Source organism: Colletotrichum spaethianum, assembly GCF_022836535.1.
Source record: "Colletotrichum spaethianum MAFF 239500 DNA, contig13, whole genome shotgun sequence".
NCBI classification, from domain to species: Eukaryota; Fungi; Ascomycota; class Sordariomycetes; order Glomerellales; family Glomerellaceae; genus Colletotrichum; species Colletotrichum spaethianum.
The window spans coordinates 413,890-440,087 of record NW_026054783.1 but is presented as its reverse complement, the minus strand read 5'-3'; the positions used below and the strand labels follow the sequence as shown (position 1 = coordinate 440,087).

At 53.8% G+C, this 26,198-nt stretch overlaps 6 protein-coding genes across 6 annotated transcripts; 4 read left to right on the top strand and 2 right to left on the bottom strand.

Moving 5' to 3' along the window:
* Positions 1 to 10,763: 10,763 nt before the first annotated feature.
* Positions 10,764 to 11,039, bottom strand: ColSpa_05790 (uncharacterized protein; the record flags this gene model as incomplete). The annotated part of the gene is made up of 1 exon (XM_049272002.1): positions 10,764 to 11,039. The coding sequence occupies one exon, from the start codon at positions 11,037 to 11,039 to the stop codon at positions 10,764 to 10,766; it is 276 nt and encodes a 91-aa protein (XP_049127959.1).
* A 336-nt stretch (positions 11,040 to 11,375) lies between these two features.
* On the top strand, positions 11,376 to 12,545 carry ColSpa_05789 (uncharacterized protein; the record flags this gene model as incomplete). The annotated part of the gene is made up of 1 exon (XM_049272001.1): positions 11,376 to 12,545. One exon carries the CDS (start codon positions 11,376 to 11,378, stop codon positions 12,543 to 12,545), a length of 1,170 nt encoding a protein of 389 aa, XP_049127958.1.
* A 349-nt stretch (positions 12,546 to 12,894) lies between these two features.
* Positions 12,895 to 14,322, bottom strand: ColSpa_05788 (putative SET domain-containing protein L678; the record flags this gene model as incomplete). Its single annotated transcript, XM_049272000.1, has 4 exons — positions 12,895 to 13,907; positions 13,974 to 14,064; positions 14,121 to 14,244; positions 14,306 to 14,322. 4 exons carry the CDS (start codon positions 14,320 to 14,322, stop codon positions 12,895 to 12,897), a joined length of 1,245 nt encoding a protein of 414 aa, XP_049127957.1.
* An 819-nt stretch (positions 14,323 to 15,141) lies between these two features.
* On the top strand, positions 15,142 to 15,429 carry ColSpa_05787 (uncharacterized protein; the record flags this gene model as incomplete). Its single annotated transcript, XM_049271999.1, has 1 exon — positions 15,142 to 15,429. The coding sequence occupies one exon, from the start codon at positions 15,142 to 15,144 to the stop codon at positions 15,427 to 15,429; it is 288 nt and encodes a 95-aa protein (XP_049127956.1).
* A 2,065-nt stretch (positions 15,430 to 17,494) lies between these two features.
* ColSpa_05786 (uncharacterized protein) lies at positions 17,495 to 18,369 on the top strand (the record flags this gene model as incomplete). The annotated part of the gene is made up of 2 exons (XM_049271998.1): positions 17,495 to 18,290; positions 18,356 to 18,369. 2 exons carry the CDS (start codon positions 17,495 to 17,497, stop codon positions 18,367 to 18,369), a joined length of 810 nt encoding a protein of 269 aa, XP_049127955.1.
* A 3,008-nt stretch (positions 18,370 to 21,377) lies between these two features.
* On the top strand, positions 21,378 to 21,975 carry ColSpa_05785 (uncharacterized protein; the record flags this gene model as incomplete). Its single annotated transcript, XM_049271997.1, has 2 exons — positions 21,378 to 21,831; positions 21,932 to 21,975. The coding sequence occupies 2 exons, from the start codon at positions 21,378 to 21,380 to the stop codon at positions 21,973 to 21,975; spliced, it is 498 nt and encodes a 165-aa protein (XP_049127954.1).
* Between the last annotated feature and the right edge of the window lie 4,223 nt (positions 21,976 to 26,198).

Sequence of the window (26,198 nt, the reverse complement as noted above, 5' to 3'; positions counted from 1 at the left end):
CCGCGTTCAACCCACTCTTTGCTGCCCATGTGGCTCAGACGCGAAAGCGCACGAGCAAACGCGAACGCCTCCTCGTCGCCCGAGAACAAGCCCTGAAGGCCCTTGATCGAGTCGATATTGTGGTCCAGGTCCTCCAGGAGGTGCGTCGCAGCGTTATCACTCTGGCCAAAGTCCTTTTTCTCCTGCTTCTCCAGCGACTCCTCAAGCTCGGCGCGCGAGACAAAGAGTTCCGTCAGGGGCTTCTCAGTCGTCAGGACTAGCTTCGCGTGCGACTCGTATACTGCGTCGATGAAGGTGATAAAGCGACGTGCCAAGTCGCGCTGGCGGTACGTCATACCAGGCACGTCGGTGATGACAAAGGCGTCGTAGTTGCGCACCAGCTCGAGGTAGTCCGCAGCCGATGTCGCCTTGCCGATGAGCTCGTCAAAGGTGAACCACGCGCAGCGACCGCTAACGCGCGGGACGTGGATTTCACGGCCCCAGACGTTCTGCACCTCCGAATGCGGCTCCGGGTTCTCGGGTCACCAAGGAAGCGAAACCACTTCTCAGCGTGGGAGTTGGCATGGGCGTCAAGCGGGGTGTGGTATACGCCAGAGGGGGGTCTCGGGATCTTGCGGTAGTCTGTCGGAGAGTCCAGGTTGATAACGTGGAGCCTGCTCTTAAGCAGCTTGATCGCCGGCACGAAGGATTCCCGCTGAATCCCGTTTTTGTAGAGTTCGTCGGGATGTCGGTTCGAAGTCGTGACCAACACGACGCCATGCGACATGAGCGATTCGAGTAATCTGCCGGTACGTCAGTTGCCGCTGCTCAAGCTCCCAGACCACACCCCGCTTCACAACTTACCTTCTCAAAATCATAGCGTCCGCCACGTCTGTACACTGGAACTCGTCGAAGCAGAGAACGTTGCCCTTGGCTGCGATATCGGCCGCGACGAACGGCACAGCATCGACGTCGTTGCCATGCTGCATCTTCATCTTATGTAGCCGCTTGTGGACGTCCTGCATAAAGTTGTGGAAGTGGATTCGCGTCTTCGTCTTGACGGAGCTCGGCAGCGTGTCGTAAAAGAGGTCCATGAGCATCGTCTTGCCGCTACCAACGTCGCCATAGAGATAGAGGCCGCGGGGTAGGTTGCTCGGAATCGCGCCTATTGTAGCCTGAGCCGCCTTGCCCCCGCCAAACCAAGATCCAAACATCGACTTCGCGGGCTTCAAGGATTCGAGGGTCGGGTGTACGACTTCGGGCGCGTGGTAGTTGACCAGCTCATCGTGGAGGTGTTGAAGGCTTTGGATAATGCCTGCAGAGCGTCAGCATGTGATCCTCGGTTCATTGCGACAGGGAATGTCTCATACCTCTTTGGTGCTCATCATTGCGCAAAATGCCTGCATCGACCCGGCGGTCATATTCTTGGAGTGGACCGTGATGGTCCTTCGAGACTGCCTCGTTTTAGCCCCTGTGCCACTGTCCTCGGTGGTATTCCTAGACCTACCACTGTTTCCTTCGGTCGCCGCTGCCACCGTCGACGCAGCCCTCCTTTGTCCTCCGTTTCTGGAGCATTCCTTAGGAATACCTGCAAAGTGACGGACTCTGGTGTTATTGGTTCGGGTCGCGAGGCAAGATGTACATAGTGAGTGGCGGAGGGCGTTCTGCCTTGGGAGGCTTCGGGTGGTAGCAGCAGCGACTGGCAGCGCCCTAAGTTGGCGGAGGGGGAGCGAAGATCCCGCACCGCGCATCGTGGCTGGAGGAGTATGTTAACAAAAAATAAAGTCTAGGGGTATCAACAAGAAAGAATACATGTTACGCAAGTGTGCGCCCTGTATGATGATACAAAGTGATGAAACAACGAAATCGCATTCAAGATCGTGAATGGTGTGGAAAAGTGACAAAAACAGCCCTGGTGCCAGGAAAGCGCACCTTGAAAAAATGACGCTATTGCCTTCCACCGCAGCCGGCTCCCAGAACTGATGCCGAATTGAACCAGTGGATTCTTGAAATTGGCGGCTGCTCCAGGGTGGGGAAGCCGAAAGAAGCCGAACTCCGGACACTGCCGACTTCGGTCAGCTCGGTCAGGGTGTGATCAGAGTCCCTCACCGAATAGTGGCGAGAGTGTTGCTGGCTCTAGTGTCACCGAGTCTCACTACAACGAATGGCGGTGACGCAGAGACACCACTAAGACACTTTGGATATTTACAAGGCTTGGAAAACACTTGCATAGTATATTGAATGAGGACGGAACTTTACCGTAAGCAATCCCCTGGAACTGTCTCGTCCAACTTGAATGGAACTGTAGCTTCCTTGGGCGGGTTTCAAACTTTGAGCAACATCCATCATGCTGCTGTGTCGGTGAATATCATGATAAGTAGACATCTACTACACCTCTATTCCATTTGCGTTGTTCAACATGCACAGAGACACGATCGGATAGTGCATTAATGCTGACCTCAGTATCATCATCGCCCTGTATGGCCACGACTCCATGTCGTTCGACATGCCTTATTCTAGCAGGTGCTTACGCATGAGCAAGTCTTATGCAGATTTAGTTGTTTTTTCTTTCTGTTTGGAAATTTGTGTCACAAGTTTCCCGCACAGAATCCTGGAATAATGTAAGGGAATCTATCAGGTCGTCAAAAGGGGGCTCACCACAGTCAAAATTGCGACTCTTGCTACCCCCGAGTGTAGAGAACGAAAGCATTCCTCTGCATAGAATTACTAAGAATGTTCTAAAACTGAGAGTTTCATTGAAGAAATTTTCAGACATGAGTTGGGACCAGAAGATTGCTACGCCAAGATGCAAAGAAAACTCAAATTGGCTGTGGCAATGTATGGAATCGCCAGTGTGGAAATCCAAGCCGAACCCAGGCCGCAATCCGCCACTAGAACATTTGAGAAACACGCTCGGTTTTAAGTACTTCTACTCTTGAAATGGTGCCTCTATAAAGGAAAATTCTGCTTATCTCTTTCGCACGATCTTTCGTCCTAGCCCATCATATCAGCAAGGCTCAGCTGTCAAGGGAATCTCATAGGGGCAGTTACCGAAGAACCAACTCGACCATGAGCGGAAACGGTTCTTCTTGCTTCGGTTCGCACGAGAGTTTTATCGATTTGTGATAGAATTGAAAAGGGGGCGACACTCGACTAGACACCAGCGACGCCCCCTCCCCCGACAACCCCCCACAGACCATACTCCCCTCGACTGCAATATTGTTGCCATACACGAAGCCGACATAGCCGCATGTTAGCGAGCCTTTCCTGATTCTCTACGGAGGATCAGCCGGCAGGTTCTAGGCCTCTGTAGGACAACCCAAGTCCCAAGGCCCCGACCTCCTGGCCCCAACGACCCGCATGGGCGAGGGGATGTTACTCAACCCCCATCCCACAGCCAGGCTGTGCATCTCGATGCTCACTGACGACAGTAGCATCAGAGTTCTCATACTGTGAGCGGTTATTGCACGTCGCGATAGCACTTTGGCCGGCACCTCTGACCGACAAAGGTCGGCAGAGAAGCCACATACACTCCTTGCAGCAGGCTGACCTGTAGCAACCCATGCAAGTGCCCTCGTAGAATCCATGTACGCGATGGACCAGTGATTCAAGAAGCAGGGGAGGAGAATATGAGTATGGAATAGCAGGCATCATTAGCATTAATCAGCGTATCATGCTTGATCGGACGAATCTATACCTGTATTGCCGGGGGAAGGGGGGGGGGGGGGGGGGGGGGGGGGGGGGGGGGGGGGGGGGGGTGGGGGGTGATCTCACTTGGGTTTGGGCGACATTGAGTGACTTAGTATGCAGCCAGGTGATAATATACTAGGATTTGAAACTGAGGTGGATGTCAAGTCCGGCGTCTCTCAGGAGTACCGGTGCCGTCATGAACGGACAGCGTTGCTGCTGAACTTTCGAACAGCCAGGTTAGAACGACATCATATTTGATGCTCCTTGAGGCCGTCGCTGGGCAATATGCGGCTGGAGAAGTAACGCAAGGTTTGCTGTGACTGTTAACACAGCTTTTGTTACGGCCATACTTGAAAATAAGCAATTGCTTCAACGAGACTGTCTTCCAATTGGTGGCGGCTCTGTCTGTATCCAAGAAATACGTAATCAATCACCTTCACGCGGGTGGGAGCTTGCGCTCCCGACCACTAACAGAGGATTTCGGAAAGGCCTCCCAAGGCTGGCATTTGGCACCAAATCCTAGTGGAGATGTGAACGCGCCACCAGATCTTTTGCTGGCCACCATTGGTGTCTCGCACCCGTCTCCTCGGTGTTTGCTGGGTCTTGGCAGCACACCCGCTTTCTCGTCCTCGAAATATGACCCAAGCCCTTGGTCTTTTCGGTCTAGTTCATGGCAAGGGAGTAAGAGCTTTAGAAAAATACTGGGATAACATAATATGGGTTTATAAGGACGGATGGGACCCGCCAACATCGAATTACCCCAATCGATGTGACAGTCATGGTCTGACAATCCAATACGTTATGCTAAAGTTTTTCTGACCTCTTAGTGCTTCAGCCTGGAGGAGCCGGGCCTCCTCATCAATGATCAGAATACGTAACGCATGTGGTTAAGGTGGTCAAGAAATGAAGATGCATTTCGAAAGCGCCCGCAACACAGGCCTCACCGGTGCCACCTGAGTCTTTGGTATTGTTCCAAGAGACAGTCACTCTAATCTTTAGCAAGTTTTATGTCCCCAGTAAAACGTCAGGTTATCAGCTTAGAAGGGTTGGTCACCATCATTGCCAGCCAAGAAACCAGCCTTCCAGCTCCTACTTGTTTCCCCTTTTCCTTTCAGGTATACGAACATCTTCATGGCTCAAAGGGCACGGTTCCAGGACTTGCAAAGGCACAGCGACGATAACTTCTGAATAGGGCGCTCTAGGTCGAGCGTCAGGATGATCTATGGTTAAGAGGTGCATTTCGCCCCTTTACCAGCAGCTAGCTAAAGCTATCAACCCAAAATCCCTGACGTGGAGAGATGTTTCTTTCCTGATACCAAAGTAACGTTTCCCATCGATCGACCGGAGGACCCAGTTTGCAACATTTGACAACACAGAACATGGTATTTCAAAGGCCATGACCAGAAGAGGTGGGGGATACTGTCGGATAGCGCACCTGCGATCATGCCTACAGACAGGTTGCAGGAGCTCGATATCTAAATACACGGCTCCGGAATCGCGATAGCTGCTCATTTTTATCGCCATGAACTTGTTTAAAGTACATTGGGGGTATGACGTCCCCCTTGTTCACATCACCGTGAAAGGATATTTCTCATAGCCACCATGATCTCAGAAGGAGGCATTATATCCGAGATGTGTCCTTGATGCCATGCAAGGAGTCGACTTTTAACGTCCGGATCTCAGGTAGATGCTAAGATTCTCTTGCATGCGAATGCCGATTCGAGAACGTCATGCTTGAAGAGCGTCGTGCCGTAATTTTCAACTTGTGGCCGACCTGTTGGTAAGAATGCTAGAAGGGTGGCGTATAAGGCAGAGCAGACTGCTGGGACTGAAATTGGTTGGCTGCGGGCTAGCGGAGCAGCGCAGCTCCGATTGCCGACCAAGTGGATAGGGACAGACTCTGGAGTGTGGTACATGCGGCGAAGCGGTTCTCGGATGGCGCATAACTATTACCAACAGGCAAAGGCTGCTGCCGAGACGATTACACTCAAGGCTTCTTCTGCCATTGGATAGCATGCCTCTGCACGGTGCCCACAATCTTGAAGAGGTCGCATCCGACCAAATTATCAAGCCCGGCAAGCCCGGCAACGGAGGCCTCGTAGATAAGTTCAAGAGAATTTCTGATCCAATGTTACTGGTAAGAGAAAGAAGCCAGCCGTCAGTTGTTATGAGGATGCCCACGAATTACGAACTAGACAGGTTTTCCGATAACGACAAACCGCGAGTTTAAGATGCCGATCCCCACTAGCTTTTTGAAGCATCTTCCGGAGGTGGAAATCGCAGTAGCAATCGCATATGGGCAGCGGAAGGCATTGGCGTGTTAGCAAGGCTAATGCATGAGCTTCCAGCGGACCACATCCGCGAGGTCGTCAGTCATGCCAAGATGCAGCCGAAGCACCGACAGGCTAGATCAAAGTCTCACATGCATGTACCGTACGACGCGGGATACGAGTGGGGAACTGAGATGGCCAGTCTCGGAGCGAATTCCGGCGGAGCGCAGAGGGGAAGTGAACAGAGATGACGACGCCAGACCACCGTGAAAGAATTATCGGCTGTCAATAGCACGAGCCACAGATACGCCACATGAAGAATCGATGATGTCTCTTGCGTTGGAAAACCCTTCTGTACGAACATGAGAGTGAGTGTTGTGGTGAAATGAATGCCTGGATGGATGGTGTTACTTTAATGGTGGCGGAAGAAGAAAGCTGCACCGCAACGAGGCGTGACTGATCACACATGGCAGCAGTTGGGAGGAGGACGGGTGAAGCTACTGTGGGTGAGGTGGAAATAAAAAGCGGGCCCGGAAGTAGCCTCGGACACTTTACTCACCCGTTTGATCATTGTTAGCGCCAAAGACCCCGGGCGAGGTACCCCAATCCAAGACCCATTATACGTCTTAGCGTATCCGGGATGTACGTACTCAATGACACTAGTGATGTACGTACACGGCGGTAATAGTACTACTCTCCATAATACCTGCTGCTCGCGGGAATGGGAGCTAGCGGAGCCTGCGGATTGTACTGGACCGCGACGTGGGCTCGTGGAGTTCCAGAAAGTGGAAATCGCATCCCAGTTGATCTGCTCAAGTCACATTTTGACTGGTCACAGCTGTGCGCGCCTCTGACTTGCAGTGCTCTACCCGCCACGTTGAAGTCATCCCACCGTATGCCTGTCACTTTGCCTGCCGACGACGAATCCAATGACTTGTCCACAAATCGTACCTAGTTGAAGTGCAGTCTGAGAGACCTTGAATCCCACCGAAGCCGCTCGTCCCGTCACAAGGGTCAGCCATCATGTTGACAGACCACCCCGAACAATCTCCATCCGGAGAACATAACCAGGTCCCCTTTCTTCGTTGGTCTACCACCACCTTGAAAGACGACCCCGAACAATCCCCATCCGGAGAATACGGCCAAGCGAGGATGATGGTTCTCTTTCTTCGTTGGTCGACCAGAAGTCCACATCCAAATACTCTCGTCGTCATGGTTGCCTGTGGCGGTTGCATCATGACTGCAACTGGCAGGGTACGATTCCTTCAGTCGATCAGGGGCCACCCGTAAATTTGATTACCGATGTTTGGCTGTTTCGTTGCAATGTCGTCGCCAATGCTCTACTACCAGTCTTCTTACCAATCACTGTAGCCGCTATCCTAATGTCCAGACCATACCCACAACCATTCCAAGCTAGTAGAATCGGCCCGCCTGTCGCTGAATGCACAATGTCGGAAGACCAAAGTTCAGCAAACGGCCTTCCCGTGTGGTATCACTACTAGTCGAAGAGATTTCAACCCCTCCCACACAGCCTCCGGACGAACGGTGTTTCGAGGCTGGTTCTACCGAGGGTATATTCGAATTATCCGAGCCCCCGCGATCCCGTATGGTGCCAGATATCTTGCGACATAGGAGCGCAACCTTTCGGCCATGCTGTCAAGGCCAACAGGAGCGGGTTGTGTTGTCCCAAGGTTCAGGGGTTTAGGATCTCCGGGAAGTATTTGCGGCGTGCTACCAATGTCACATCCGCTTACCACTCTCGATCATCCTTCTACCGGGTTGCCGAGCATCACACCGGTTGATCCCGTCAGTACTCATATATTCCACTCCTTCCTTCACGCTTTGTCGCATTCTTTTATCACTTGCGGATACTTTGACTAGTCCAAGAAAAGCAAGAATAGTAGCTAGCACCCAGTGTTGCTGCAGCGCTTCTAATACATTGGGTCACGGGAGCCGGTGTCGAATCCAACTGGTACCGTTGCACTGGTACTGTTATTCTCCAAGGATCCAACCCCACGCTTTGAGTGGCAATTCCTAAACTGTCCTCAGACAACCAGTCGAAGACAGTGACGATACCCGATGACCACGGCTTGCATGGGTCGCGATCAAAGTCTTCTCAAGATCGCCTCGCATCGTCTTAGAGACGGTATGACTGACAAGACTTACCTAACCGTTATATCACGGAGACGGGGTCCTACCACTCGAATAGTCTTTTATCAGACCACACCCAATTCCCAACCAAAAATCCTCTGCCGGGATCCCCAAGAGACGCGTCGTTCTCCATCCACAAGTAGCTGTGGTATTGGGCTCGCTTAGTTCAGTGGCCCCCATCCCTTTGAAAGCCTTTAACGACACCAAATCGTTCTCTTGGAACCAAACAAGTGTTTATCGAGTACGTTTATGTCTGATTACCCACACCGGCTTCTTGTCTATATCAATCTCCCTCAAGCAGACATGGTACTGATAGTTGGGGTGGAAGAACGACCAGGAGTCTACGGCATCAGCAGATTGGGCCGCCCATTTGGTCGACTGCCCCAACTTGCCTCAATCTGCCTAGTTGCATACACTGGGTGTGTTCCAGCTGCTTCCTGAAAGATACCCCTACCAGACAGAGCTCGTCATCCTTGCTACCCTCTAACAGGCTGGCCTCGGCCACGGTAGGTCATCCTCCACTCGCAATGCAAACTGTTTCTTCCGGCTTATGGTTAGCTAGCCCTTTGCGCTTTCTTTTATTCGCAGTACCATGCCTGGCCTGGAGATTTTTGGTCTCAGCGGCACTCCTATCGATGGGCCTATTCACACATCCTCGTCACTCCAATTAAACAAGCGTCAGCTAAGGCTTTTGATCCCCGCCTAGTCTTGAACGTGGTCTATACCCAACGTCCTGACGCATCTGGCTGTTACTGTATGCCTCGGGAGGGAATTTCCCAGTTGTCATTATTCCATCACAAATACCACCCATTCTTCTAAAGACGCGATCTCTATCTTTTATACCGGCGCAACGAAGCAGTTAGAAGCCAATGGAAGCGGTCAGTCTATTTTGGTCCCAATAGATTTGGGCACGGTCAGCATCCTACTTTTGCTGAGGAACGACTTACCAATATCTTAACCGTAGGACAAGGAGAGGAGCCGCATCCGGGACAACCAGCGCCGATCGAGGGCTCGGAAGAAGGAGTACGTCCTTGAGATCGAGCAAAAACTTCGACAATGTCAATTTCAAGGCGTAGAAGCATCTGCTGAGGTTCAACAAGCTGCGCGTCACGTTGCCAACGAGAACCACAAACTCCGACAGCTTCTCCATACGCTAGGCCTAGTTGACAACCAAATCGAACAGTACATTCAGACCGGCAAACTGGACCCGTCCAGTCGCAATGTATCACTTTCCCTACACGAAAGCAGCAGTGCAGCATCCGGACAGGCAACAGCTACTTTAGAAAGTCTACTCGTTCCCCGGCGGCCACCCTGCCTTGAGAATCACAAGCCGTTCGTGCCAGCAAGTCGTCCGACAAGCACCGATCGAACGCTGGTGTATGTCCCGTCGTCTGATTCATCGATTGAAGACTATGGCCCTTCGACAGAAGACGCTCAGCAGCCGTATGTATTGGTGTCCGTATCGCCGACAAACCTGAACCCTCCACAAACCTATCCACAGCCTGGGAACGTCCGAAACCACGAATACGGCGGCCATCAACTCAGCCGAGAGAATATCGAATGGACGGAAGCCAGCCATAACCAGGCAAGCCATGGCCTTCCATTGAACCCGTCAGGGTACGTTCCAAATCAGACATTAGACTATCGACCAACTTTTCCAGCGGGAAGTCCAGGAGCGGGTCATTCACTTCCCACCTGCTGCGGGCCACCCGCTACTCCTTACATTGTGTATCATCCACCGCCCCAGCAGCCGCCAGCATTCGCTGCGAGTCATCTTGGAAGCAGTGTCAGCAATAACTCCGGATCAGCCTCGGTAGCTGATACGGACTCGAGTGCTGAGGAACGAGCATCACAGCAGACGGGCACCTCCGATGGTTACACTTGGGTGTCAACGGCACATTTCAACAGAGCGCATTTCGAACGCCGTCACGGCTGAAGGCAGACGAGGATGATATTGCTTGCCTTGAGAAAAGCCATGAGCCACCACAGACCTGCTGCGTCGAGCCGCTAGTCGAGCCAAATTACGACAAGAAAAGCAAAAATGTACAGATTCTTACCAGCGCCGAAGACGAAGCCCAATCGAACCCTTGAAATAGCAGCGACACAACCAGGCGATTCGGCCTTGTGTTTTGAGGCGCGAAGGATCGATTCGCGCCTCGATTTACTGCTGATTGAGCTTGAAAAGACAATCCTGGACAAAAAATTCAAGAGGACAAGGACGGCAAAGGGCGGCTGGGTTTTGCTGTGCTCAACCCGAAGAAAATCAGAAGAATGGGTCAAACAACAAAGACAGTGTCTTCCCCTGAATATTTCGCCAGACTCGGGTACTGAAAACGTCTCGAGTTCATTTCAAAAACAGACCATGTATTCTGGTTTGTATAATGTTCTTTGTGTTGGATGCAGCATTTGGAAAGGGCATTGTGATGCTGCATACCACTGGTAGCCAAGGCCTTATACCACTGATGCCAAGGGATCAATGCTCTTTGACAGAGGGTTTTTTGGGCAGACGTAAAGATCTAAACGTGAGGAAAACGTTAAAGTAGCAAATGTCCACAACTGCCATCGACCCATATCCTACGCCTTTTGGCATCCCGTTGCAACATTCACGTCATTTCTGGTTTTCTAACAATAGCCCTATCTAACGGAACCCCCAATCTTCACAGGCCTCGAATGTTACAAGAATATACCCAAGCAGAGTTGGGCCTGTTGTCCATCTTTGCGACATCCCGTCGAGTCGAGTACGAACGAGCCAACACGAGATACGAGGTACGAAAGGGCCTGTATGTCAAGGCGACTGAATGCCTTCAACGTCTGCTGCAGGAGCTCGACGAGGCCCGCGGCATACTGTTGAGCCTGGAGCCAGATAGAGAGGACGCTGCCGAGACGTTCAATTCTATGCAGCGCATGTTGGAATCCCAAAAGGGTTTGATCCACAGCCAGCTCGAGCATATTGAGCGGGAGGCATCCGGTACAGTGCCGACGCCGCTAAATGGCCAGGTTTGTCCCCTCGTTCAACAGCAACAACAACAGCGGATGTCTTCCAACTCCCCACCGAAGCCACCGGTTCGTTTACGACGAAGAACAGAAACTTCCATTTCTCGATCCGTTCCAGACGATATGGTAACGCAATCGACCGGACCTAGTATACAGGGGCCACTGCCACCCAGAGTGCAACCTAGGCGCCAGACTCGCCCTCCCCAAGCCTCTTTCCAGAGAATAACCAGACTGCCCGCAACGGAACCAAAAGAGCCTGCGGCAGGGGCGGTGGAGAGGCGTCTACCTCCGATGGTGGATGGAACCCCGAGGCGCACGCATAAAGCATGGCCCACCGCGGATGCAGACTACTCGCGGCCCGCGCTGAAGCCCATCACCTTCAGGATGGAACGGGATACGTTCCCCCGGCTGCCGGGGGACATGAGTGGCGCGGTGCACATACGCAGACAGCTCGACGAACAGGAGGAAGCGGCAGAAGAGGCTAGGGTGCACCAGTGGCTTAAGGATCTTGGGCAGGATCCGGACGACGAGGGAGACAACGCAGGACCTCGAGGCCAGAAGAGGCGCGGCGAGGATGATTTGGCTCTGCCTCCCGGCAAGAGACCCAAGGGAGGCGGTCTCCGAGGCGGAAGCGATGATGGAAAAGCAGGGTTGAGTAAACTCTTTAGCAATCTTAACCCCTTTAAAAGGATGAAATCCCACGGCTCTAGGAACGACAAATCTGGGAACAGCAACTCGAGAAACAATGGCTTTGGAGACGATGACCAAGGAAACCAGGGCTCGATAAAGGATAGCACGACCAACAATAACCACAATATCGGTGCGTCGACACCCTTGGACCAAGAACGTCTCTCGGAGATTCCGCCGCCAGTCCTTGTCATAGAAAACTTGCGCACCACATTCGGCAACGGAAACGATGACGAAACGGCCCGGCGCTACCGCGACTGGTTCGCGTTCCTCATCACCCTCATGGGGGACGCACCGGGGTCGATCACTGCCCCGGGCTTCCTGTTGCGCCACAGGCAGAGGAACAAGCTCAAGAAGCTGAAGACGGCGCTGGCACACATGTCCATCAAGCCCTTTGAGAAGCGGCGGACGACGCAGCAAAGGATCAAATTGCTCCAAGGCAATCTACGGCAGCACGGGGAGACCCTGAAGAAGCTCACAGATACGGCTATCATAGAGGAGTGGGATACCCAGAAGATGCAAGACGACTTGGAGGAGTGCTGCAAGAGGATGGATCGGGATTCGAAGGCGCTGGAACGGCAAGAGAAGAGCCTGACGCTGCAGGTGGCATTTGAAGAAAAGATCTTTGTTGGCGGCGTTGGCCACGGGGATTGCTTTCTCAGCTGGATCACCAAGGCGAGGAACCGCGTCTACTGGGAGCTAAGCTTTGCCGACCGGGTGCGAGAGAAGCCGGAAAGAGTAACGGTCGGCAGTCAGACGTATTATTCGGTTTGATTCAGTCGAATAGGCTTGGAGTCCAGGGATGGGATGGAGTTTGGGTCGTTCAAAGCAGAGGGAACTTGGCGTCTAGCTTTAGAGCCCGGTACTCGCAAGACATCATGTTTACCGAGCAGTTGAGCAATCATGAGAAAATGCCTTGTCCATTGTGCAGTGTCCTTGAAACTCCGGTGCTTATCCATCAAACCTTTGCGCACACGTACAAGAAGTTGGGGAAAGAAAGACACACAATGCGCCCTAGTACCGTTGACCGTTCCTTTGTCTCGTTTCCCGCTATTTTCAAGAATCTGTGCCGTTTCAGACAATACTAAACTTCGTCATCATACCGGGGATACTCCTCTGAGAACTACAGGAAGTAGTCGGCCACCGGCTTCTTCGCCGGCATTCCCCTAGAATCCTGAGGCGCCGCCTGGAATACGCGATACCTCCGCGCCGGTCCGGGCAGAAGAACGTAGTCATCGGTGCCTCTAATGCCGCCATCACTGCGTCCCCTGTCACCGTTACTGCGCGCGAACACACCAGTGCCGGAATCGTCCTCCGCCAGTTCAAGGATCGCCGCAACGTTGCCACAGCGATAGCAGTAGTTGGGCGCTGACCAAACCGTGACGATACTAGCGTCGAACATCTCCTTGAAGCCTTCCATGACAAGCTGATGAGCGCGAGCGATAAGTGACAGGTCGTTCTTGTGGTTAAAATCGCGGACAATATCCGCGCCGAACAAAAATCCTGCACCACGCGGCGACAGCCCCCAGCCATCGATGTCGTCTGGGTCGGACCATAGCAGGTCGCACATGGCTCCTTCGTGCGGCACCTCTTGCTTCCTGTCCAGGAGCCGAATTTTATCGACACTGTCTATCAGGGGGGAGAGACCACCGTGAACGCAGAGGATGGCACCGGCGGGGTTGCCAACGGAGCCTGACGAGCTTCCCGAAGCGCCGCTGCCTGGCGGGCCTGTCTTGTCGCCGCCCGAGGACGCGCCGTTTGGACTGCTGGGTGTCGGTTGCCGTTGCGGCCGTCTCTGCCTGGGGAAGCGGCTCATTGTCAAGCCGGCCTGGTCGCAGACCTCGATCTCCACATCTTCGTCAATGGCCTCTTGTCCTGGCGTGGAGTTGAACGTGTGTGATGCTCCAAGAACGATGGCGCCGAGAGCAAGGTAGTCGAAAACGTCACAGCAGTAGCGCCAGACGTTGGCCGAACCGTATTTCCGCAGGCATTCGTCGTAGAAGCCGTAAACGGTAGTGATTTGCCGTGACTCGTGGTTGCCTCGAATAAGGGTCATGCGGTCAGGGTAGCGGACTTTAAGGCAGAGAAGGAGGAGGAAGGACTCGAGCGAGTAGAAGCCACGATCGACAAAGTCGCCTGTACGATGGTAGAAGCGGTCAGCGTATATACTCGCAGATGTGACCAAGAACTATGGCGGCATACCCATGAAGAGGTAGTTGGTGTCGGGGACGTCACCGCCGACGCGGAAGAGCTCCATGAGATCGTGAAACTGGCCATGAATATCACCGCATATCTGAGAACCATATCAGTATTCGCTCGGTATCCTCGCGCATCGTGATTCCCCCGTACCGTTACGGGAGCTGTGACCGTGACGACGTTGCCCTCTTCGATGAGCAGCTCGCGCGCCTTGTGGCATAGCTCTCGGACTTGGGCTTCGGGTATCGGTCGGCAGGCGCGCAGTTGCGCGATGGCTCTGAGTCGTGTGTGAGGATCTCGCGGGTAGATAGCTAGGTGAAGCGACCATGGAAACTTACTTGTCAAGGTCGCTCATGGCGATAACTGAGGAGCTCCCTGGTTTGCGTCGAGGCGCCCGAGGCCGACGAATCGCGCTTTCGAGTTGATGTGAATAAGATTCCTCTTACTTCATAGCGTTTCGCGTATAAAGGTAAGGCTCTGGGGCAGCGCGAGAGACTGCTGCTTGTTAGTTTTGGCGATATGGTTCGCTGCGTGATCAAGGCTTTAGGGATGGGATGGCGTCAGTAAAGGTAAAAGACGTGCATAATTGTCATTAAGCAGTCGCCGCCAGTCGCCTGCGAACCCCCAACTTCGAATCGCGCCGGGATCTGCAGAGTGGATAAGGTGGATGGTCTGTGCATTAAAGGTGGCTCAAATCCCCGCTGGGTTTTCACAGCTCGGGAGTTCGGTTATTGCGGTGGCCGAAGTCTAGTTCCTCAGGCATGTTGCCGTTGGCATGTCACGTCGCTCACGCTGGACCCACCCCGGGATACCGGAATCCAATCAGATGGCCTGCATAGCAATCTGGCTAGGTAGGCAAGCTTCACTGCAGGTTTGCGAGAAAATCGACGGTTCTCAACCCTCGTGGCGGATTCTAGGCTTCATCAAGGGATTGACGTCGGACCTCTTCACCCCACCACGCGAGCATGTTGCTGTCATAGGTGGGTCACATCGCTCAATTGGCTCATTGCGATTTTACTCGAAGCATCTAACGCTCAATTGCGCGCAGAAGTTCCCGACCTCCTTTTCCGAACAAAAACGCGCGATCATGCCACCACATCCCCTCCATCCGCGGTCGCGTATGACCTCGTCTCTTTTCGCAACCACAGTCGTCGCGAGCTTCTTCGTCGTCGGCATGCCGCATCTGCTGCCGTGTCCAGCACCCCGAGTCACTTATGCAGACGGAGAAATTGTGGTAGGCGAGGACGGCCGCCGGAGGAGGCGAAAGCGCCGCGAGGCAGCCCCCGAGATCAAGGATGGCATTGTCAGCTTCGACCAGGTTAGCGACGAGGAGACGATACGAGCACGGGAAGAGCGATTGAAGCGGGAATGTCCAGTGCCGAAACCTGGCGGCATTTTGGGAGAGTGGTTGGGATTCCACGGGCCGAGTAAGGAAGCAGAGCCGACGAAGGCAGAGAGGTGACGATGGCACATATGTACAACTCAAGATACCACTCACGTTCCATGACGCAACGCTCGACCCCCTTTGCTTCGTGATGGTATGGGACGAATGTTACGAATAGGAGCTTGCAGGTACTACGCTGGCAAAACGCCGCTCAGCTAGCTTAGAAGCAGAGGGATGGGGCCAGCCAATCTGCATGGACGGCTTTCGGGATGGTGGCGGCATAGCATTGATTGGGAAACGGCTTGCGAGATGGACTGACAAGCGTCAGTCTGATATCTTGCGACCTTACAACCCATTCCTCGCTTCTCAGATCTCGCCACAGGCAGTGGCCCTGGACAGGTACAAGTCCGGATCTTAGCCACAGGGATACGGCTTTTTGAAAGAGAGGGTGTTCAGCCATTCGAGGTTTGCAAACGCGCAGCCAAAGTTACAGATGGTTGCGCCCAGTCAAGCCAAGCCATCCATTCACATGCGTCGGGCCAAGTCGAAACAAGTGGTTTTCAGGTAATTTCGCCATCAACATCTGCTATGTAATGCTGTTAACGGGCCCTCGTGTGACATCTGTACATGGTGTCACCATCCACCTCCCCAAATTTGCTTCACATTTGTTCTAAAGAGGTCCAAGACCCGAGTGGAGTGTGTGTGGGGAGTGGATTCACGCATTTGATGCCTTACCGTTGCTGACAACACTCAGGAGCTGTTGGTTGGGGCTTGCAAAGTTCAAATAAGCACTCGTCTTTGAATCAAGGTTATTTGGACAAAGTGTGCCTGAAACGCAGGTGCAGTTTGTCCACCTTACGGAGTCGCATCAGCTTCATCCTTATGGGGCTATGGGCAACGCAGCTGCAGGCGGTTAGGCTAGTGGCTGGAATGAGAGAATCGTGGCCGGCTCGTAGGTTGCGACTTAGGAAACGACAGATTCAAAGCGCTTTGTTCTTAGGTTTCTTCTATTTGTCAACGTTTATAAATGATCTCTCATGATCGCTGCGCATCTCTTGCTCTGTTTCCCTCGTAGCCCCTGGCCACCCATCGTCATTTTCCAACTACCGTGACCTTATCGGCACATGATCTTCCGGGACATTCATAAGAAGATGTCGCCTCAAAAAACAGTGCTATGACTGTATCACCAGGGCATGAGGCTCGATATTTTCCCACGGCTGGATTGTGTCCGGACGATCGTGGGGATGAAACGTCGGCGAGACGCAGGAGGAGATCAACACGGTTAGGCCACGCTATTGTCTCCGCACCGGAGCATTAACAGCTGTTAACAATTCTTGAGGCAGGGAGCCCCTGATGCACACCTTGGCGTGGAAGAGGCTGGCCATTTTTTAGTCGTCCTTTTCAAGAAGGCTTGACGACAAGCCTCACAGCCCTCCCAGCAAAACAAGGTTAGCTGGTCTTCCTCGCCGAGGGGTAGAGATGTACCACGCGAGCGGCTTGCGGTCTGATCTTCCAGCTGCCAAGAACGGCCCAGATCAGTCGAAACAGCCGAAGGACGAATCACGACGGCCAACTGGGGCTCTCGGCTTGCAGCATCACAGCCCAGAGTTGAGGTGACGGGTGCCATCTGTTTTCTAACGGGGGCTGGCTGAGACCGGCTTTGGCACACCCATCGGTTGCCGGTCTTTAAGTTGTGGGGTCATGATGCTGCTTCGTACCTGGGAAGGCAGACGCCACACCCTATTGGCATGTCAGACAACTGACAATCCCGGGTGGCGCCTGTCTCATGAAGCCGGAAAGATGCCATCTGATGAGCAAGACTCTGACCTGGGAACGATGGCCCAGTGCCAAGCTCGGTCCACATTATGACTTATGCTTAATGGCCGTTCGGGAAGTTGGGAAGTTAAATAGACGTCGTTGTCCCGGACCAAAAAACGTTTTGCTCTTTATCCCTTCCCTTCAGGACAGCGTCTCTACTTCAACTTTTATTCTATCACTCAAGAGCTGTGCTCTGTTTCCATTCATTCCCCAGCTTCTTTGTCATTCCCTGATACCCAGTAAGTCGCCCGATTCAAGCTGCTCGCCAGCAAGAGCTGACCATCGTCTAGTTTCTTCAATTTCACTTCGCAACAGTCATTTCAAAATGAAGTCCTCCATGATCTTTCTCCTTGCTACCGGCCTGGTGTCGGGTCTGAGCATCCCCAAGCAGCTGGACACCCGCCAGGCCATTGCCCAGGCCCTGCCTGCCGCTGCCGCTAACACCCCTCCCTCTGCACCTGCGCCTGCCGCTGCTGCCACTACCCCGGCCGAGGCTCCGGCTGCTGCAGCTCCCGCTGCGAGTGGTGACGCCGCTGCCGAGGCGGAGAAGAAGAAGGCCGAAGAGGAGGCTGCCAAGGCTGGCGAGGGTGCCGCTGCCGATCAGGACGACGCCGCGAAGCAGCAGGAGGATGCTGCTAAGCAGGCCGCGGATGACGCGGCAAAGAAGGCACAGGAGGATGCTGCCAAGAAGGCTGAGGAGGACGCAGCAAAGAAGGCACAGGAGGACGCAGCAAAGAAGGCACAGGAGGACGCAGCAAAGAAGGCCCAGGAGGATGCTGCCAAGCAGGCCGAGAAGGCCATGCAGGATTACCAGAAGAAGCAGCAGGACAAGAACAAGGGCAACAACAACAACAAGAACAACAAGAACAACAACAACAACAACGATGCCGCTCTGCTCCAGAACATCCAGCTCCTCCTCGCCGTGATGGGTCTCCAGAACGTTGTCAACGTCCAGGGTCTTGCTCAACTCCAGGCACAGCAGCAGCTTGTCATGCTTGCTCAGCTCCAGCAACTTGCTCAGCTCCAGGCGCTCGGATTGGTCAACTCTGTCCAGCTTGTCGGACTCATGCAGCAGGGCCTCGTGCTCGGCGGCGTCGGCGGCATTGGCGGCGTCAATGTTGGTAAATTAACCACTACACCACCCAGATACGACATTGTTTCACGGTGCTAACCAATTTTCCTATAGTCAGTGTTCAGTGATTGAGATCTTAAACTCACACCTCTCAGACTGAGAGGTGGCGGAGTTGACGATTAACGATTCGGGAGATGGTCAAGGTCAGGGCCGAGGGGCATTGCTCTGGTACCAAGGGTGCCCATTGCGTGCGAGTACGAGGGAATCAGCGCCTCGTGCCCGGTTTGGCTTGAGGGGTCCCTAGTGGACACTCGCCCAGGGTTTGAGATGATGGCGTTGAAGGCTTGCTTTGACACCCTCGCTGCAGAACAGCCGGGGCCAAGGGGCTTACATGATTCGGTTTCTGGGTTAACGGTGCATTATTAAAAGGCTGTCCGCTTGAGGCTTGGGACTAGGGTTGACATGTGCTACACGTATTTTATGAAAAGACAACATTGTCACCTGCCTGGATTTGGAGTGCTGCTACCTCAACGTGCCAAGTCGTCTCGAAACTTTGCTGATCAGACGACTGGTTCGTGCGTCTAGCCGGGGAATCCTGGTCCGAACGCCAAGCCCTTGATGGTAGTTTAACATAAGCTTATCGACCCTACTTCACCAGCACTTCTGGCTTGGCAAGATTGGGTTCAACTTGCGCTTTTTTTTTTTTTTTGGCGGGTGGTGGATGGAGTTCTTTTGGTTTGCTTGTTTTGTTTCCCCTTTTCATCATTTACCGCCTAACAAATTTGAAAACTTTTGAGAGAAGAAAACTGGTGTATCATTAACACACCGTGTCGTTACGAAAGCCTCTGTGTCGTGTGATGCCAAACGTCCAACCCTGACGCAACCATAAGCGCTTGCCATCCGACGCCGATGCTCGGCTGCAGCCAGCTCATCCGGATAAGAGAAGGGGGGTGTCGTTTTTTCCTGACAGCTGCCATCTGAATACTATCGCATCATGTCAGAGCCTGGTGTCTGCTCGGAAGCTAACGACAAGTCTGCTACCGAAGCCGCGCACGTCAAACGCCAATCCTACTCTCCTCTCCCCGGAACCGCCAGGCATCCGGACTACCTTAGGCGAGTACACGAGTGCAAGACTAGACCAGGGCCACGTTTGCAATCCAGGGGGCCGCCGTTCGTTAATGCCATGGAGGGAAGATGCCTCATCGACAGGAACCTGTGACACGTTGAGGGGTTCGGGCTTTGAATGCCGAACAGGGGAGACTTCGGTTCCGACGAGGGGTGGATCGGTGGTTGCATAACAAGCGGGCACACTTGACACTGACAGCTTTTCCTTAGTGGCAGGAGGGGGTTCGGCGGTGTTGCATTTTCTGCGCCTGGACCGCCTGTCCTCGACGCTAAGACGGTGTATTGCTCAAAGAGGATACTTGCGGAGAATTTGTGACCAATGATGACTCGTTGACGGGTGCAGGGACCATGTGGTGATCAGACACACAGTACGGGTGGGGGCTGGATGACACGGATCTGGCAAGCCACTAAACCTTAGTTGAGCCTCTCTGACGTCTGTCCTCCCCCCCCATTGCTTGATCAATCCCGTTCCAATGACTTTATCCAATCACAGCACTCTTGTTCCTTTTGGGATGACGACCAGGCCTGTCTGCCAACCCTTTGACACTCAATGACACTTCATCTGATCGATAGCACCGCCGAGGTGCCGGCTCGGCAGCCTCCGTGGTAGAACGCACCTGGAGCCGATACATCAGCCCAACTTCATCCCGTCAGAGACCCTAGGGACCTCGCGTCGGATTACCACAACAGCCTTGTGGTGTTCGGCGACAAACTTGTCTTTCTCTCCGCAGAGTCTTCGGAAGACAATCCTGCCATGACTGCGCCGTCCTAACTGGCCACCGTTGACGGGCATGTCCCCTGCTTTTCCACCTTTATCCGGCTCAGCTATCCATCATGCATATTCCAGCACTATCGTGGCCAAACTAGACACTCGCCGCTGCTGCTCAACGTCGGCCCTTACGAAACAAATTGTCATTGCCTCTCATCGTAGATCTTGAGTCAATCTCACGTTCATTCGTGTTCATGCTCCCAAGAAGGGGACTGGAAGAGCCATCTGCCGACTTGGCGTTGCCCAACAGACTCGGCAGTTACTTCGGGCATTCATCTATCACCCCGTCGTCCAAGTAGCCACAGGACCCGCCAAGTAAGGTTATTTGTGCCATCGTTGCTTTGTGCCTTTCGTGCTTATTCTGCATGGGGTCATATCCGTCCCGACCGTAGTCTGTTTCCTCGAACCTGGCACCCTTTCCACAACTCTCCGGCTCGTACCTCAAGTTTTCCGGACAAGGTATTATTCTGCCTGGTCACAACAACAACAAGTTTTTAGTCGCCTTGTCGGGAAGTTTAGTAATCTATGGGCGATACGCACCTACACGCACATAAATTAGACGGTGACTATGATGACCTATTCGATACTTGGCTTTTCTGCTTTCCTGCCTCTACCGACAGACAGGTAATGCCCGTTGCTCCCATCATCCGAAGGTATCTCGCCCCCCGTCCCCCCGCCATCCGTAGCCCTCACCACACCTAGTCTCATATCCCTGCTCGTCTGTTTGATCCAACGCGCTTCCGTCCCAGCAACATTCGAACTCTGATACGCCCCGGATCTTTCGTTCACGACCCTTCCGGGCGCACATCGTACCTTAAACATCCTTGGCAACGGCCCGAACTCCGCACACTTCGTTCCCTAGCGCAAGAGCCAAAATACACCCTCCTTGATATCTTGGCCTCTGTTCCTCTTGTATATAAGAACTCCCTGAGAACAAGCTTCATGTGTTTCTTTTCCTTCTTCATCCACTCACACAAGTCAATCATCCGGTCTAATCTCATTCATTCATCTTCATTCTTTCTCCTCAGAGGTCAGCAACTTCCAAACGTCCCTAAGAAACATTTAAAGAACCTTGCTAACCTGTCCTCAGCTGTGCTCATTGTTTCGCTTCACTCCTTTTTTAGCCCGCCACACCCAAAACCACCATTCTTTCACTCATCACACAGAGCTGCGCTCTCTTGCCACCCTATAACTTTTAATCCAACCCAACCAACCAAACACCACCCACACCCACCAATCGAAATGCGTTTCTCCAGCATCATCGTCGCGGCCTTTGCTGCCTTCGCCACCGCTGCGCCCACGGCCGTCGAGACCCGCAACAACGTTGACCTCAGCAAGCTCAACAACCTCCAGAGCTTCAATAACCTGGACCTGAACTACCTCCTGGCCCTCAACAGCCTCAACCTCGGCCAGCTCGGTCAGCTTGGCCAGATCAACAACCTCAACCTTGCCGCTTTCCAGGGACTCTTCGCTTCTCAGAACTTCGACCTCAACTCTCTGCTCCAGCTGCAGCAGCTGTCCACTCTTCTCGCCATCCAGCAGCAGGGTATCTTCAACAACAACGTGAACCTGGCACAGCTGAACCTCGGCAACCTGAACTTTGGCCTGATCCAGAACATTGGTGGCGTCAACCTCGGCCAGTTCATCGACCAGAGCCTGGTTGGTCAAATTACCCAGATCGTCGACCAGTCTTCCAGTAAGTTCCACTCACAAGCCCTCCTGAAGCCGAAACTAACAGATCCCTCTCTCTCAGTCGTCGTTGTTAGCCAGTAAGCGTTGCTTGCCTGCCTGTGCAGATGCCAAGAACAACTGGTGCCTGGCCGGTGCCAACCATGGATGATATCAGGAAGGGGCGCAATACTTCAACGGGAACAAGCATGAGAGGGTGTGACTAGTTCATATTCGGGACGCGGTGTTTTGATTCGCATGTAATGTCTGGCGCGATCTCGCTCGTTTGATCAACGAACCAAGCATTCTGGCATTGTGGGCTCTAGAATAAAGACGGGATTAGTGGAAGTGAGACCAACGGGAAATTGACTTTAATGATATCCTTGCTTCATGGTTCGTCGTCTTCCGAAACCCATTTTACTTTTTTCAGTTCGGAGACAAGTGACGTCCTTGTGACAGGAGCGGTTTGGCCAATCCTGCTTGCGGCCCCTTGTCGGGTTTACAGGAACCTGACGTACCCTTGCGAGACGTTTCACGACGAGAATCGGTGGTGAGTGTTTCGTTTGCAGTGCAGAGCGAAAATTTTGGGCTCTATCAAGGACTGACTTGATCCCAATAGGAGACGTGACGGGCGACGAAAAGTCAAGAGCTTTAGTCATGACACCCCAACATCTTTGCAGAACTCTGCGAAGCCTTAGTAGACTGCGGTAACGCTTCCTGTGTTTCTTCACCGGCTCGCCTCCTGCGGGTTCACCGAGTCCTGGCCTCAGTCCACCCGCAAAGGCGTCACAGGGTTCATGGCCGAGTCTAGCAGTGGCTCCTCCCCTTTTCAGAGTCTTTCGCGACGTCGTGGACCTCTCGGCCAATTTCCAGACGCCTCGGGTTTTGCGCAGACCCATACGGGTTGGTTTTCAGCGGCATCTACAACCGCACTCGATGGGAGCCACATGTCCAGAAATCGCCCCGAGCTATTCCTTGCATAGGTGGAAACCCACAAGGGGTACACTGGGCTGACCGTTTCCCCTGGTGGAGCAGCGCAGAGATGAACCCCCATTTCGGATGGACAGACATACTTATCGCGTCCTCGTTTGGGCCGTGGGCGGAGCTGGAGATCCCTTAGCCTCTTCCCCGTCCTTGTTGATCTTAGGTAATAACGTTGAGCAGAGCAACAGCAGAGCAACAGCATAGCTACTTTAAGGGACATGCGGCTAAGAGTCAAGCAGAGACCGCAAAGCACCAGTGCAAGGTTCCGGCCCTCGGCGTCCCAGAGGGGGATTGGCCGCCTCACCTCAATACGATGCATTGGCGGGGGGTGCTTGGCAAGCCTTGTCCGGGGAGCCACAAAAAGCAACGAGACGGCCGGGATGCAGCCCCCTCGTTGTTGGAGGGGGGAAAACGACGAGATGCTGAGGCTCCTCGGAAACATACTTTCCACTTGGGCCAAGAAGAGAAAAAAAGAAAACAAACCCGAGACATTGCGGGACGCCCGACGGCAGGCGGTTCCACAAACGGGCGAGGGAAATGGGGATGGCGCAGGTCGTGGTCGAGATGCTTGGGTGAGGTGCGAGGTTGCCTTTCTGGCGTCAGCTCCGGGGGAGCTGAAAAAGAAAAGCGCCTCGTCAGAGATGCAGGATGCAGGATGCGCAACGCACAGCTCGGCAAAGCCACCAATGGGCTAACATGGCAACCGCAGGTCTCCGGCCTCTTCCCTCGAACCTTGCAAACCCCGGACAACCGATGTGTGTCATTTCGTTGGCGCTGCATCTGCATCCTTACCTGAAGCCTGCCGCTGCACGGGGATGACGAGGTGTGCAGACGACGTGACCCGGCTCCGGAGCGGGAGGTCTCAGCTCGTGACCCGGCCGGGGGTGGGGCAGTGCGACGTTATTGGCCGGCCGCTCCCGGCCCGCATGAACGGGTGAGCTGCAAGAGAATCCGTGGCGTGGGGCTGAGGGGGCGGGGAGGGAAGTAGACTCACAGGTGACTCCCCCCCCCCCCCCCCCCCCCCCCCGATCGCGTGCGTGAACAGCTCCCATATGCACATCTTCGGTGAGGCGATCGCCAGACCCGGTCATGCGTGTCGCGGGGGAAGCTTTTTCGCAGCCGCAACAGCACGTCATCTCGTTGGGCAAAGCGATCGGGGTCCCGCGAAACCACACCTCCATCATCTCACGATGCGACGATGGAGGAGATGAACGAGGAGGCTTGGCAGGCATCGTCGGTAGGTTGGGCCCGGCGCTCGGACGACGTCTTGCTGGCCCCGTGGCATCCCGTTTGGCAGGCACATCTGGCAGTGGCAGACGCTCGGGCGGGCCACGGCCGCGCCTAGTGCCCGCGCTAGCAGCTCTCTCCGCGATTGCGCGGTCCCATTCCACCGCTTGCGGAGACAGCATGCCAACCTCCGCCGGGGCGGCCTGTTGGCCGAAGCCATCGAAAAGCCTCTTTCAGCCACTGGCTCAGGTAAGTATCGCTGCGACGTGAGCTTGCGAAGGGGGGTCATGTGTGGCCCGTCCGCAGTAGAGCTCCAAAGGGCCGGGTCCAGGGCCCAGGCCTCAACGGCAAAGAGATTGGTCGTCGAAGCCTTGGTCGTACGCCGCTTCTTTGATCTAACGTTGTGCAATCCGTTTTCAAAGAAAGTAGCTCGGGCAGAGGGGGGAGTGCCTTTGAGGGTCACTGGCGGCGGCACTCGCCGGCGGGACGGAGATGGATCCGAGGCTTTGGGAACCGCCAAGGCGTCGTTTCTTTCTCGGCCCCTCCAAAAGGCTCGATCATGCGACGATCGAACATTCTTCCGTCGAGACTTTGAACGCAACCGATGCTTGGGAGACTGCTAATCTGGTATCGAAGCCTTGGTGACCATCGGCTGTGGTGCCTCGGAGGTGCCGTGGCTCGGAGAACGGTCGCTGGCGCGGTCACGATGGTCCTTTCAGGCAGAATCCTACAACCAGCATCGAGTCAGAGATCTGCCGGCTGACTACGTCTCTCCCTGTGTTCGATTGGTGCTGGGCTCTTGCTGCAGGTTGATTCTTTTGGTCAAAGTAGCTTGAACTGAATGCGCCTGCAACAGAGAACCGGCTAAAGTGCAACATAGCACGGATGTTATGGAAGAAAGGTTATGTTGCAGACGGGTGTCCGTTGCATATGGACGAAAGAGGCATACATGAGCTTCAAAGTACAGAGCAGGCGTGACGCCTCCTGACAACCCGATGTCGCCGATACCAAAGACCGGCCACAGAGGAGAACACATGCTTTCAATGAATTTGTTGGCGATTCTTGCAAAATGACTATCCAGGACGGCTACTTACGGCATGGCATCTAAGTGATGCCGGATGAGTTGTCGAAACAATTGTATGTGAGGTTCCGCGAACAGTCTACGCATCGTTAGAGCCAAATCACCGAGCTCCGGCCAATGAATTCAAGCGTCAAGAATAGCATCCATTAGTGGCTTAGCAGACATTGAGGGTTTAGCGGCCAATGCCCCTTCGCAGAGCCGAATCGCCATGTCCATAGTCGAGCTACCGACTTTCTTGAGGGGGATCAATAGCACTTTCCAGTCCACCACCGCAACATCGAGAGAGCAATACGTTCCCTGTAGTAAACACAGACAGACACATTAGTTTTCAACCAGATAACCTATGCTGAAGCTCGCCTGCTGTCCCATCAAAGCTGCATGGGTGCTGCGAAAGAACCCGAGACATGTAGAATCAAGAAGGATCATGGGAGAGCACCTCGAGACGATTGTGCAGTATGAGAAGTGCAAGTGGACCTTGATCACCATGGTGGTCTTACTGGAAAGAACGATGAAACTAGCAAATAGACCTGCATACCTCTACTTATCCCGCTGCTGCGTTTCGTCTACTTTTGTCTTGCTCTTCCCCTGCAGTCTGCGACTCCCCCTCGTGACAAATACCAAAAACCAACCATCAACCAATGCAATCCATCTCGGTCCTCACTATCCCAACTCGCCTTGGGTGGCGTCTCGACCGCCGGCGGAAACAAAAGATGTCGCCCGGGCTTCATCACGGCGTGCCTGAGGAAGAGTAGGACGGATGAGAGATGTTAGTGACAGGTCTCCCGATGCTGTTGGGGGTGCAAGCTAAGCTACCCTAAGGGGAAATGTGTGTATGCTGCTCCCAGACTTTGAGAATGGGATCACGACGGTTACCCCTTAGGGATTAATAACAGCGAAAAGAAAAGAAAACGCCGGGTTCTTGCGCATGCTTTGTCGCGGAGAAACATCAAAGGACTCGGTCTCATTCGAAGTTTAGTGGAGTCAGCTCCTGTAGCGTTTACCACCACAGGGACGACGACGTGAACGCGTAGCTACCACTCTGCCATGTCTTCGATCGAGCTCACCGGCGAACATGCGGAGATGCATTTACCAGTTCCAATCAT